This window comes from Corythoichthys intestinalis, chromosome 22, assembly GCF_030265065.1.
Source record: "Corythoichthys intestinalis isolate RoL2023-P3 chromosome 22, ASM3026506v1, whole genome shotgun sequence".
Classification (NCBI taxonomy): Eukaryota; Metazoa; Chordata; class Actinopteri; order Syngnathiformes; family Syngnathidae; genus Corythoichthys; species Corythoichthys intestinalis.
The window spans coordinates 8,427,005-8,442,222 of record NC_080416.1 but is presented as its reverse complement, the minus strand read 5'-3'; the positions used below and the strand labels follow the sequence as shown (position 1 = coordinate 8,442,222).

Here is a 15,218-nt window from a genome sequence, read left to right as displayed (position 1 = left end):
TTGGAATCTTCGCGATGTATCCAGTTGGGAAATTTGAGGTTTTTGTACGTTTTCTTCAGAGCTGCTGGAACTGCGGCCGCAAAGCCAGCGAGACGTGCAGCGGCTGCAACACGGCTCGTTACTGCGGCTCCTTCTGCCAGCACAAAGACTGGGAGAAGCACCACCACGTGTGCGGGCAGACTCTGCAAGCCCAGCCGCCGCCGCCCTCGCAGCCGGCGCCGCCTGCCCCCGAGGCCCCCGCCCCGGTCAGTTCATCGGCGTGCACCCCCAGCAGCTGCGCCGGCAGTCCGGCCCCAACCCCGCCGGCGGCGGCCCCCGGGTCATCCGCGCCTGGCACCCCGTCGTCGTCCTCCGCCCCGGACGCCCACTAGAGGGAGCTCCGTGAGCTAACGGAGAACGTGGGTCATATTGACTCGCCTTGACTTTAAGCGCAAAGATATTCTTTGTAGCCCAACGACTGAATGTAAATAGATAATTTTCGCTTCTTGTCGTCGTGATCGTACGTGTCGCAGTTGTCGTTTAATGTAGCGTGGTTTTCTTGTAAATAAGACTGAGCAGGGGAAGCAGCGATGTCACGTTTCCCACTGAAAGCCGAGTCAACCGCAATCAAACTTTCTGAGACAAAATGGAGGCAAAAATCTCACAATAGATCATCAAGTTCAAGTATTTTTTTTAGACTACTGGAGAACAATTACAGCAACAGCAAGTGCCATCTAAACATTTTTAGTATTTTTTTTTAGTTTGCTTTCCATGAATTCCCCCCAAATTAAAAAAGTAACTAAAACTATTGCAGCATTCTAAAAGAGCATACCTACATCTATCCATATTTCGGATCTGTTTGACCCTTTTTTCATATTACATACCTTGCAAATTTGAGATAAATTGGCTAATTCGTTCTTACAAAATTCCTTTTCTGACCTCTGTGACCTTTGACCTCATGTCCCCAAAATGTCATCACCTCTACCATTTAATATTACTATATGAACGGATGGATGGTAATCCTGCAAATTTGATAATCACTTTATTCGATCTTGAGTCATCTTGAACACAAGCATACACAGAAAACTATTTGACCTTTGACCTCATTACCACAGAATCACCTCCTTTTCATTTTAGACATATCCTGCAAATTTGATCATCCCTGTATTCGAGTTTGAGTCATGCCGAACACAAGCATACTCAAAAACCTCTGTGACCTTTGACCTCATTACACCAGAATCACATCCATTTCATTTTACAAACATATCCTGCAATTTAGATAGCCCCTGTATTCGATTTTGAGTCATTTTTAACACGAGCATACACAGAAAACTCTTTGACCTCGTTACCACAGAATCCCCTCCGTTTCATTTTACAGACATATCCTACAAATTTGATAATGCCTGTATTCGAGTTTGAGTCATCTTGAACTCAAGCATACTCAAAAACCTCTATCTTTGACCTCATTACACCAGAATCCCCTCCATTTCATTTTACAAACATATCCTGCAATTTTGATAACCCATGTATTCGATTTTGATTCATCTTGAACACGAGCATACACAGAAAACTCTTTGACCTTTGACCTCTTTACCACAAAATCACTTCCATTTCATTTTACAAACATATCTTGCAAATTTGATCATCCCTGTATTCGAGTTTGAGCCGTCTTGAACACAAGCATACTCAAAAACCTCTTTGACCTTTGACCTCATTACACCAGAATCCCCTCCATTTCATTTTCAAAACATATCCTGCAATTTAGATAACCCCTGTATTCGATTTTGAGTCCATTTGAACACGAGCATACACAGGAAACTATTTGACCTTTGACCTCTTCACCACAGAATCACTTCCATTTCATTTTACAAACATATCCTGCAAATTTGATCATCCCTGTATTCGAGTTTGAGTCATCTTGAACACAAGCATACTCAAAAACCTCTTTGACCTTCTGTATTCGATTTTGAGTCCATTTCAACACGAGCATACACAGAAAACTCTTTGACCTTTGACCTCATTACCACAGAATCACCTCCATTTCATTTTACAAACATATCCTGCAAATTTGATCATCCCTGTATTCGAGTTTGAGTCATCTTGAACACAAGCATACTCAAAAACCTCTTTGACCTTCTGTATTCGATTTTGAGTCCATTTCAACACGAGCATACACAGAAAACTCTTTGACCTTTGACCTCATTACCACAGAATCACCTCCATTTCATTTTACAAACATATCCTGCAAATTTGATCATCCCTGTATTCGAGTTTGAGTCATCTTGAGCACAAGCATACTCAAAAATCTCTTTGACCTTTGACCTCATTACACCAGAATCAACTCATTTCATTTTACAAACATATCCTGCAATTTAGATAACCCCTGTATTCGATTTTGAGTCATCTTGAACACAATCATACACAGAAACCTCTTTTAACCTCACTCAAAACCGCACTGAGATGTAGATGAATGAAAAAAACAAGGCAATGATGCAACTAGCAACGAAGGGATATACAAACTGTCAAATAGCAGCAAGTCAATATCTCAGCAAGCCGCCTAGGATCGGTTTAAAGACACTGCTGATGAGCTGGAGTTGGATGCAGGTGCGACGTTGGGAACTCGTCCCAGATCTCTGTAACAAAACTATCTGACCAGCAGCAAAATGTGACAAAATCATGCACATCGTCATACTAGCTTTTCTTGCTAGCTAGCACAGCTATTTGTGGCTTATTAGAGCCTACAAGACTTTAGGTCCGAGGTCACACCCCCAGCCAAATTATGAAAAAAAATGATTTATTGTCCGAAAAATACGACAAATAAGTAAATTATACTCCCTATTGCTGTATTGTAATACTATACAGCTAGCTACCGCTAAACATTCAAATTTAAGTGAGAGTCAAACGTAATTAATCCTAAAAGCTGTTTTTGTGCCAAGTTTTGAGAACACAAAAATATTTAAAGCATCTACGCAGATTTTTTAAAAAATACCATAATCTGCTAATTCTCCTCAAATTGAAACTGCAATGTTGTATTGTGCACAGTTGTTCCTGTACTTGCCAAAATTTTGACTCTTACACATAAACACAAAAAAATGAAGCATAATTTTGAGAATATTTTAAAAACGACAGTTTTTCCTGTGCCATGTTTTTACCGAGAAGTGAAATTTGGCGTTTTCTAGTTGTCTGCGACGGACAAACCATTATTTTCCTCTTGGATTCCTCATTTCTTCTCTGGATTTTGGACATTTTTTTAACCAAATGGACCAAATATTCGACGGTATTATTTTTTCGTCCCTCTAAACCTGGAAAGCAACAGCGACGTATTTCCAAAAATGGAAGCAAATTTCAACCTGTGGAATACAAAACCCTCACGAGGATGTGAAAAAATTATTTTGGACACCCAGGAAGTGAGGACATTTTCTGTCACATGACCAGGAAGTAGTGGAGGACTTAATCGGACTCTTTGGAAGCAACTTGACGTCAAGATTTTTATTGTTTTTTGCTTTTCTGAGTCTCAACAACGGTGGCCATAAAGGTTTTTTTGGACTATTACGCCTTTATCCCGTTGAACGTCACAAAAAATTGAAAAAAAGACGTTTTAGCGCTGCTTTCACACGCCTGCAAAATCGCCAAGCTGCTATTCCGATCCGAGCCAGAACTTTTTTCCGAGAACTAGCGTTTCGTTCCGATGTATTTGCACTGTCACAATGTTACTAATACAGCATGCAATGTTTTTTTAAGCTTTTTCAAGTTTTCAATAGCAGAATGTAAGAAAAATCTTTTTTTTTTTCTCATCGTTTTTTTTTTTTTTTTTTTTTTATCGCGCTAGCTAAACTCGGAATTGTTGGCGGTGCATGACCAGGTTTTTGGTAGATATTTGTTTTTTAGAAAAATGACAAAACTAGAGATGGGAAAAAAAGGTCATCTTGATATACTGACTTTCCAAATGGCGTACATTTATTGACAGCTTTAACATCGCAAGGCACCAGGTAACACGCAAACATACACACGCTATGAACACAGAAACACGCGTTAAAAACAGCCAAAGATTGCCACCAAGAACCAAATCCTCATTTACTTTTTTTTTTTTTTTTTAACAGAAAAAATTAGTGTCGGTTTGTCAACCATTTTGTCACGATAAACTGACGGCTAAACGTTTCGAGCAATAATTTTTTTTCTTACGATTTCAAGATTTTCAGTTGAAAAATGACGTAGCGTTACTTCCGTGAATTCGGCCCCCCATCTGATGCAAATTTATATAAAAATGACGTCAAACGTTTGTGCTGCAAAAAGTTTCGTTTGGGCTGCTAAATTCGCACATTAACGAGAATGCCATCGGCAGAAGAGGAAGCAGATGCCATAGCATTGAAGGAGAAAAGTTGAAAAAAAATGAAAATAGACATCCTAATAAACTGTAATGCCGGAATATTGCCAATCAGAATGTCACAAAGTGATTTTTAGGAGTTTAAAGATTTCTTTTGGGTCTTAACGTGATTATCACGCTTTTTTTTTTTTTTCACGAAACAAACCCGTCAATATTGCGCTTTTTTTTTTTTTCTTTTGTAGCAAGACATTATAAGAACTTTTTTCACAAGGTTACTTTTTCAAACTGCTTTTTCTATTACGGTATTTCACTCTTGTTGTTGTCATTCATTTGTAGTGTTGCACCGATACTTGTATCGGTACCGATACGGCACTAAAATATCGGTATGGGCGAGTACTAAAACAACTTGATGAGATCTAGTTTCCAACTGCTGGTCGCCCTACCCAGCTACGCATGCTGCAGTTTTAACGCCTCTAAAGATGGCTACCAGCTACTGATCTCTCAATTTTAACGCCTCTACCAACATGGCTGCCCCTTTGGCCATTTTAGTAGGGGCAATGAAAGGTCTTTTCATGCTTCTGCCATGATTTAAAATGACTTTCACTAGTAGATGTCCAATCCATTTGAGGTGGACGTGAGCTAAACCTTGCCCCGACCGGCATGGCCTTAAGGCGGCCATGTTGGTAGTGGCGATGAAAGGTTTTTTCGTGCTTCTGCTGTGATTTAAAATGAGTTTTACTAGTAGATGTCCAATCCATTTGAAGTGGGACGATAGTTTGACTTACCAACCTCAGTGCGGCCATGTTGGTAGGTGGGATGAGAGTTAAGCCTTGCCCCTACCAACATGGCCTCAAGTCGGCCATGTTGGTTGGAGCGATGAAAGGTCTTTTCATGCTTCTGCCATGATTTAAAATAAATTTCACTAGTAGACGTCCAATCCCTTTGAAATGGGACAATAGTTCAGCCTTGCCCCTACCAACATGGCCTCAAGTCGGCCATGTTTGTTGGGGCGATGAAAGGTCCTTCGTGCTTCTGCCTTGAATTGAAATGATTTTACTAGTAGAGGTCCAATCCATTTGAAGTGGGACGATAGGTTTGAGATACCAACCTCAGGGCAGCCATGTTGGTAGGGGCAAAGAAAGGTCTTTTCATGCTTCCGCCTTGAATTGAAATGAGTTTCACTAGTAAATGTCCAATCCATTTGAAGTGGGGTGATAATAAAGACTAGCCCCAATCAACGTGGTCTCAAGGCGGCCATGTTGGTAGGGGCGATGAAAGGTCTTTTCATACTCCTGCCATGATTTGAAATGAGTTTAACTATTAGACGTCCAATCCATTTGAAGTGGGACGATAGGTTTACTTACCAACCTCAGAGCGGCCATGTTGGTAAGGGCGATGAAAGGTCTTTTCATGCTTTTGCCTTGATTTAAAATGAGTTTCACTCGTACACGTCCAATCCATTTGAAGTGAGGCGATAGTTAAGACTAGTCCCTATCAACGTGGTCTCAAGGCGGCCATGTTGGTAGGGGCGATGAAAGGTCTTTTCATACTTCTGCCATGATTTGAAATGGGTTTCACTATTAGACGTCCAATCCATTTGAAGTGGGACGATAGGTTTACTTACCAACCTCAGAGCGGCCATGTTGGTAAGGGCAATGAAAAGTCCTTTCATGCTTTTGCCTTCATTTAAAATGAGTTTCACTAGTACACGTCTAATCCATTTGAAGCGGGGCGATAGTTAAACCTTGCCCTACCAACATGGCTTCAAGGCGGCCATGTTGGTAGGGGCGATGGAAGATCTTTTCATGCGTCTGCCATGAATTGAATTGAGTTTCACTAGTTGACATCCAATCCATTTGAAGTGGGACGATAGTTTGACTTACCAACCACAGTGCGGCCATGTTGGTAGGGACGATGGAAGGTCTTTTCACGCTTCTGCCTTGATTTGAAATGATCACTGGTAAGACATCCAATCTAAACCTTTGGCCAAGATGCAAATGAATTTGCTGCCACCCTACCACTTCAAATGGATTGGACATCTAGCGCCGTCAAGCACATAAAATTAGCATAATAGCAGTTACTTTGCAGTCAAGTGAGTATACAGTAATTTTATTTTCAATAATTGGCGTATCGGTACATTAAAAAATTGTATCGTTGCAACACTATAAATTTGTTAGCCATTGCCTATGCTTTCCCTTGAGTCGGCTCATACCTTACGCCCACAAACACACCTTGGTGCTACACACATATAAACACACACATAGTAATATACACAAAACGCATGCACGTGCAACAAAATGTGACCTCAAATTAACGTCGTTCCAACTTCTTTCTACATTTTTGAAGGCGGAAAGTGTCCAAAAAGGTGTTTGACACCTCCCAAGCTGTGAAAAATGTAAAACAGCCCAGCTGTTTTTTTTTTTTTAAAGTGTTTGTATTTAGTCGCGACAAAGTAACTTAAAAAGGAGAAAAAAAATTTGTGTAAATTTGTTGTCGTTTTGCCGCTGCAAGTTTCACTCTACCTCTTTTCCGCCAGCTCTAGTCTCGCTCTCTTGGTCGAAATGAAAAACCAAATGGTCACAAAGAGAAGAGAAATGATGAAAATATTAAGATTGAACCCAAAGTTAAAGCTCATACAGCTGCGCAAAACCATCTCACTACTCGCTAACAATGCAGACCTCAGTAAGTCAATGGAAATTGGTGATTCTTTGTTTTCGGGTTGTGATCATTTTCGGAAGATAATCGTCTTGTTGGTCTTTCTTTTCCCCGCTGTAGGACGTCTGTTGAGGAAGTCAGTGTTTGCAAAAAAAAAAAAAAAAGTTGTTTATTCAACACCCCGAAAAAAGTTGTAAAATATCGTAATTTTTTTATTAAAAAGTATGTTTTTTTTTTTTTTTGGGGCGTAAAATTCTTAATTGCGACATCTCAGATTCCTTACTTTAACCCTTTCATGGACAAATTATGACTTTAAATTTTTTTAATTTAAATCTATATTGGACAGTGGTTTCAAAAGTGCGGCCCAGGGGCCAATTGCAGGCCCCGGGACAACATTTTTGCGGCTCCCATTTGACGTCAATTGCAGTTTTAGTGTTGTGAAATATCATAATGTTTTGATTAAAAAGTTGTTTTTTTTGTTTTTTTGTTTTTTTTTTGCATTAAATACTTAATTGCGACATATCAGATTTCTTACTTTAACCCTTTCATGGACAAATTATGACTTTAAATTTTTTTAATTTAAATTTATATAAGACAGTGGTTTCAAAAGTGCGGCCCGGGGGCCAATTGCGGGCCCCGGTACAACATTTTTGCGGCTCCCATTTGACATCAATTGCAGTTTTAGTGTTGTGAAATATCGTAATGTTTTGATTAAAAAGTATAAGATTTTTTTTTCCCCCATAAAATTCTTAATTGGGACATATCAGATTTCTTACCCTTTCAAGGACGAATTATGATTTTAAATTTTTTAAATTTAAATTTACATTATATAGGACAGTGGTTTCAAAAGTGCGGCCCAGGGGCCAATTGCGGGCCCCGGGACATTTTTGCGGCTCCCATTTGACATCAATTGCAGTTTTAGTGTTGTGAAATATCGTAATGTTTTGATTAAAAAGTGTAAGATTTTTTTTTTTTTTTTTTGCATAAAATACTTAATTGCGACATATCAGATCTCTTACTTTAACCCTTTCATGGACAAATTATGACTTTAAATTTTTTTAATTTAAATTTATATACGACAGTGGTTTCAAAGGTGCGGCCCAGGGGCCAATTGCGGGCCCCAGGACGACATTTTTGCGGCTCCCATTTTTCATCAATTGCAGTTTTAGTGTTGCCCGCATGTATTTTGTGATAGGCAGTACATTTGGGGAGAGAAAAATCTATTACTGAAATTAAATAAAATAAATAAAGTGCAAATGAGTATTAAGAAATATTAACAATTACAAATTTCTTCAAAAATAAAAATTGGGGGAAAAAATAGACATGAATTCAACTAAATGTGGCCCATGTCTGTTTCACTCTGGGAATTTTTTTGTCTTTTTTTTTTTCACTCTTTGGCTGCCATTGACGGCAATAGACGACCTCCGTAAAGTTGCCCCCCCCCCCCCCCCAAATCAGACGCAAATTTATAGAAAAATGATGTCATTCGTTTGTGCGGCTATCGTTTTTTTTTTTTTGGGATACAATTATTTTATAGATCAATGTAAGGTCAACTAGACCCCCAATTTGATTAAAAAAATGGGTCAATCATTTGTGCTAAAAAGATTTTTGTTTGAGCGATGATGTAACGCAGCCCCCAGTTTATTGCTAAATGGACTCAAAATGGTGCCATTCGTTTATGCTTTGTTTGTGCTGTAAAAGATTTCATGCTGCTCTCGTTTTATAGAAATTGAGATTATAATTTCGAGTTATTTGCGTCACTCGCAGCTCTTCAGTCTCCTCACTCCAGCGGCTGACGGAGCGTACCAACCAGTGTTTGCGTCAACAATGAGGATAACGAAAATATTTAGTCAACGAACGCTTTTTTTCATGATGATGACGAGGCAATAACGAGCTAAAAACATCTTTTTTGAGTTTAATGCCAGTTTTCGTCGGACGAGACGAAATTGCGTAATAGTTTCCGTCACATGTTCACAGTGCGTGACATTTTAATGTGTATTAGCCTGCATCATAGCAACGTCTGGTTGTGTCACACATGCCAGGCCCCGACTCACCAGTGTGTCGTCTCTAGTCTCCATGAGGCTTGCACACACGGTAAGATTTGTTTTCATATCTTAGCCAGAGAGAGTATTCAATGTTGCTTTAGCATGTGCTGAGTAATCATCACATACTAAATGTAACTCATAGCGTTAGCGTAGCATTTGCCTTCGGGTTAGCATTAGGCTAATGCTAATGGCGAGCCTCCTCTTAAACGCTCAACTTTTTTTCCACATACAGTTCGTAGCGTCCAGGTGGGTATAATTAATTGAAAAATACAGTGGGGCAAATAAGTATTTAGTCAACCACTAATTGTGCAAGTTCTCTCACTTGAAAATATTAGAGAGGCCCGTATTTGTCAACATGGGTAAACCTCAACCATGAGAGACAGAATGTGGGAAAAAAAACAACCTAGAAAATCACATTGTTTGATTTATAAAGAATTTATTTGCAAATCATGGTGGAAAATAAGTATTTGGTCAATACCAAAAGTTCATCTCAATACATTGTTATGTACCCTTTGTTGGCAATAACGGAGGCCAAACGTTTTCTGTAACTCTTCACAAGCTTTTTACACACTTGCTGGTATTTTAGCCCATTCCTCCATGCAAATGTCCTCTAGAGCAGTGACGCTCACGGACTTTCAACTCGCTCCACAGATTTTCTATGGGGTTGAGATCTGGAGACTGGCTAGGCCACTCCAGGACCTTGAAATGCTTCTTACGAAGCCACTCCTTTGTTGACCTGACTGTGTGTTTGGGATCATTGTCATGCTGAAAGACCCAGCCACGTCTCATCTTCAATGCCCTTGCTGACGGAAGGAGATTTTCACTCAAAATATTTCGATACATGGCCCCATTCATTCTTTTCTTAACACAGATCAGTCGTCCTGGTCCCTTTGCAGAAAAACAGCCCCAAAGCATGATGTTTCCACCCCCATGCTTCACAGTGGGTATGGTGTTCTACCAAAAAGTTCTATTTTGGTTTCATCTGACCATAACACATTCTCCCAGTCCTCTTCTGGATCATCCAAATGCTCTCTAGTGAACCGCAGACGGGCCTGGACGTGTACTGGCTTCAGAAGGGGGACACGTCTGGCAGTGCAGGATTTGAGTCCCTGGCGGCGCATTGTGTTACTGATAGTAGCCTTTGTTACTGTGGTCCCAGCTCTCTGTAGGTCATTCACTAGGTCCCCCCGTGTGGTTCTGGGATTTTTGCTCACCGTTCTTGTTATCATTTTGACGCCACGGGGTGAGCTCTTGCATGGAGCCCCAGATCGAGGGAGATTATCAGTGGTCTTGTATGTCTTCCATTTTCTAATAATTGCTCCCACAGTTGATTTCTTTACACCAAGCGTTTTACCTATTGCAGATTCAGTCTTCCCTGCCTGGTGCAGGTCTACAATTTTGTCTCTGGTGTCCTTCGACAGCCCTTTGGTCTTGGCCATAGTGGAGTTTGGAGTGTGACTGACTGAGGTTGTGGACAGGTGTATTTTATACTGATAATGAGTTAAAATAGGTGCCATTAATACAGGTAACGAGTGGAGCCTCGTTAGAAGAAGGTAGACCTCTTTGGCAGCCAGAAATCTTGCTTGTTTATAGGTGACCAAATACTTATTTTCCACTCTAATTTGGAAATAAATTCTTTAAAAATCAAACAGTGTGATTATCTGTTTGTTTTTTTTTCCACATTCTGTCTCTCATGGTTGAGGTTTACCCATGTTGACAATTACAGGCCTCTCTAATCTTTTCAAGTAGGAGAACTTGCACAATTGGTGGTTGACTAAATACTTATTTGCCACACTGTATGTACTGTTTTCCTTTATTTTAGACAAATATGCGCTCATGGGTCAATCGAAATAGTTGGAAACCTTGATGTATTTATTTTTTATTTTAAAGCTGAAAACATTTTTAGTAAAAGTCGACTGAAACAAGACAAAATTAGTCCTGATTTTTCATCAACAAAAACTAAACGAAGACAAACACATATTGAAATGGCTAAAATATGACTAAGACTAAAAAGTATTATCATCCAAAAGACTAAGATGAAAATTCTATCCAAGGGCTTCCAAAAACAACACTGGTACTAACTCTCTCAATAACGGGGGTGTCCCAAAAATGAGCTTAAACACGCTTAAGCACGAACGAATGACAACCACTTGGGTCTATTTTGCATTAAATGGGGGGCTGCGAGTCACGTCAACACTCAAAATTAATATGTATCTCAAAAACGATAGCATTGCAAACGAAAAAATTTTTGGCACAAGCATGGCACAAACTATTGACACCATTTTTAGTCATTTTTCATCAAAATGTGGTGCTGTTTGACCTCAGATTGAACTGTAAAAGAATTTTTTAAATCTAAAAATCAATAGCAGCACAAACAATTTTTTTCAGCACAAACCTAGCACAAACGAATGAGATAAATTTTCTATAAATTTGCGTCTGATGGGTAGGCTACGCTTCACGGAGGTCAGTAGACGACCTGAGCTAGCAGTGAAATGAGTTAAGCTAAGGGTAACTTTTGAGGAACTGTCCCTGAAAGGGTTAACGTTACAAACTGTTTTCGATTATTTTTGTCATACAATTGGAAAAAAAATCGTTCTTTGCCAGAAAAAAGTTGAGCGGGGAAAACTTGTGATGTCACAATTAAACTCTTTTCAAAACGTAATATTTTTTTTTCCTCAATTTTGGCATCTTTTACACCCGAGAACTTTTTCCTCTCGACTTCTCACAAGTACTCTATTTGTCAAGTTTTAATTTGATCAGTTATTTTGTTATCGTTGTTATGAGCGTTAAAATTTGCTTTTATTTGCGAAAATTCCCCAAAAAACGGTTTTATTTTTGGGGTTTTTTTGGCAGTTGAGCGCTTTTCTTTTGATTTAATTTCCTAAGAAATTGAAAAGAAGAAAAAAAAACATGTTGTTGTGCAATACTTAATGGAAAACCACAGCTCGAAAGAGCTTTCGCAGTCTACTATGTCAGAACTGTGGTTTTCTTTACTTGGGTTTTGTTCTTTTTTTTTTTTACGTTGTTATTATTGTTCTGAAGATGATTGCATTGCAGTGGGGCAGGGGCTGTAAACTAAATGGTCTGTCAAGTCTGTGAAACTTTGCAGTATAATTCTGGTATTGATGTTCTCTTTACGGTGTAATAAAATATCTTAATACCTGAGTTTGTGTTGGTTTTTTTAAGTGGGGGAAAAAAATGTCCTTTAAACTCCAACATGTTTAACTCATTGGCAGCCATTGATGGCGATAGACGTCCAATTCAATTGGGCTTTTGGTACAAATGGACGTCTACTCGTGACAAAAAGATTTTTAAAAAACTGTTTAACTGCACCCTTTGTCAAAAATTTTGAGACACTTTCTCAGCCGACTGAATGGTAAAGTGTCTCAAAACTTTTGACTGCAGGTATATTTCACATTTAACTTCATTGACTGTGATTGACAGTGATACAGTGGTATGAAAAAGTATTTGAACCTTTTGGAATTTCTCACATTTCTGCATAAAATCACCATCAAATGTAATCTGATCTTTGTCAAAATCACACAGATGAAAAAACTGCAAAACATCCTGATAAACTTTTGAATGCATTCTTCTATCAATCAATCAAATTTATTTATATAGCCCTTTACAAAACCCGAAAGGCCCTCAAAGTGCTTTACAACAAAACATGGCTCAAGATAAATAAAAGGCAGGAAAATATTATACAATGACATTGAAAAAAAAAAACAAGAAATAAAACAAAAAATAACTGTGTTTTTAGCCGAGACTTAAAAAGACCTACATCCATGGTGGAGCGGATTTCGGGGGGAAGACTATTCCACAGCCTGGGGGCAGCAACCGCAAAGGATCGGTCTCCCCACTGATTAAGTTTCGACCTCGGAACATCTAAAAGAAGCTAGCTGGTCGAGCGAAGAGTCCTGCCAGAGTTACGAAAAGTTAACATTTCCGATAAATAAGATGGAGCCTGGCCATTAATAGAATTAAAAACAAACAGTAAAAGTTTGAAATCAATTTTAAAATGGACTGGAAGCCAGTGGAGTGATGATAGCATGCTCACGTCTAAGTGTACCTGTTAAAAATCGAGCAGCAGCATTTTGAACAAGTTGCAGCCGAGAAATCGAGGACTTGGGGAGGCCAACATAAAGTGCATTGCAGTAATCCAGCCTTGAGCTTATAAAAGCGTGAATTGCTTTTTCAAGGTCGTGGCGACTAAGAAAAGGCTTTACTTTGGCTAAGAGACGCAGCTGGAAAAAACTTGCTCTTACAACAGAACTAATCTGTTTTTCAAAGTTAAGCCTGCTATCGAATATCATTAATGATTGCAAGTTGTCCAGGCCTTGGGGGAGCAAAACAGCCCCAAATCATGATGCGCCCTCCACCATGCTTCACGGGGGGATGAAAACTTATGCGGAGTGTCAAGGTGCCTTTTTGAGGACATTAAACGAGCAACAATGTTTTTTTTGACAGCAGTGGCTTCGGCTTTGGATTCCTCCCATGAACAGCATTCTTGGACATAGTTTTACATATAGTTGATGTGTGCACAGAGATATTGGACTGTGCCATTAATTTCTGTAAGTCTTTAGCAGACGCTCTACGGTTCTTTTTTACCTCTGAGTATTCTGCCCTAATCTCTTTTTTTTAAACCTGTCCTGTTCAGCTGTTTGACACGGAGAATGGAAGTCTAAGTGCCCGGATGGTCTGAAAAGTTTTAATGTTTCACATTGAGAGTCTGACATACTCCCATTGTGATCATTCAACATACCTTGTTTATTATGACAAAGCAGCGAACAGGAAGAGGTTATAGGGGAACAGAAGAAAAGAAACACAAGAGAAGAAAGAAAAGAAACACAAACTACAACAAGAAATACATTGAACGTCCACACTACTACTACACTTGGTGCTATCATCAGCAAGATGTATTTCCGGTTTATACCATGTGGGGGGCCTGTTGACCAGGGAAAGAGGGGGATGGGGGTGGGGGAGTCTATAAGCTAAGTGATTGAAAAGGGTAGACTGTACACAAATCAGCTCTGTGATCTAGAACCCAGCAATCGTGTGAATCCCTTGTGAGTGGAAGCCCGTTGGCGACCGACCCTAAACTGCCCAATCGTCAATCCCGAGCGCGCCCCATCACATCCAGCCCCATGCGAGCCCCACCAGGCGCGCGACAGCCACGCAGATGAGCTGAGACGCCACGCGGGCGCCAACCCAGGGCCCCCACCCAGCCAACCCGAGAAGGGGGGTTCAGCGCAGCCCATCCCTCCTCCCGCAGCCCAGCAAAGGAGCCATCGCCCCCCAGCCCCCTGGATCCAGGCCACCCGCACACCCATCATTCTGCCCTAATCTCTTGGCGTCATCTTTGGTGGACAGCAACTCCTTGGAAGAGAAGTAACAGTCCCAAACTTTCTCCATTTGTAGACAACTTCTCTGACTGTCTATTGATGAACATCCAGACTTTTAGAGATGGGTTTGTATCCTTTCCCAGCTGTATACAAATCAACAATCCTTGATCGCAAGTCTTCAGACAGCTGTTTTGACCGAGCCATGATCCACATCAGACAATGCTTCTCATCAAGACAATTCTTACCAGGTGTGTGTTTTATAGTGGTCAGGGTAGCTTTAAACCACTCATCAGTGATTGGGCACACACCTGACTTAAATTGTTTTGGAAAATTTGGTTTCAACTGCTCTTTGTCTTCTTAGGCAGAGGATTCACTTACTCATTTGTCCCCTAGCTGTCATTGTTTTCATGCTTGCCTCATTAAAATATGAAAACCTATAAAAGTTTGGGTGTTTTTAGTCAAAGCCGACACTGTTTTTACATCTGTGTGATTTTGTCAAAGATCAGATCACATTTGGTGGTGATTTTATGCAGAAACGTGAGAAATTCCCAAATTTTCAGATACTTTTTCATCCCACTGTAGATGTCCCAATCAATTTGAAGTCGTTGCATCCTGAGACTTCAAATGGATTGGACTTCAATTCACGGTAGAAGGATGATTGGACGTCTGGCATTGTCAATGGCACGGATAGACTCAAACTGTTATGGTTATGCAAAATACTGAGAAGGTGAAGCCCTTCAGAGACGTTCCTCCACAGCTCCACATCTGTGTGAAGGACGTCCAGCAGGCGTCCTCACACTTCCAGATGTCGGCGCAGTGGAGCTCGCAGCGCCGCCGGCAAGACACGCTGAGGAAAAACGTGCCCGACAGATG

General features: G+C 40.1%; 1 protein-coding gene across 4 annotated transcripts in view; it reads left to right on the top strand.

The window, feature by feature from the left end:
* runx1t1 (RUNX1 partner transcriptional co-repressor 1) overlaps nucleotides 1-7,939 on the top strand; it is a 94,538-nt gene extending 86,599 nt beyond the window's left edge. For all 4 annotated transcript variants that reach the window (XM_057827805.1, XM_057827803.1, XM_057827804.1 and 1 more), the window contains exon 11: nucleotides 60-7,939. In XM_057827805.1, coding sequence (XP_057683788.1) covers nucleotides 60-371 — 312 coding nt within the window. In that variant the 3' untranslated portion in view covers nucleotides 372-7,939. The remainder of the gene's footprint in view (nucleotides 1-59) is intronic.
* The last annotated feature ends 7,279 nt before the right edge of the window (nucleotides 7,940-15,218 follow it).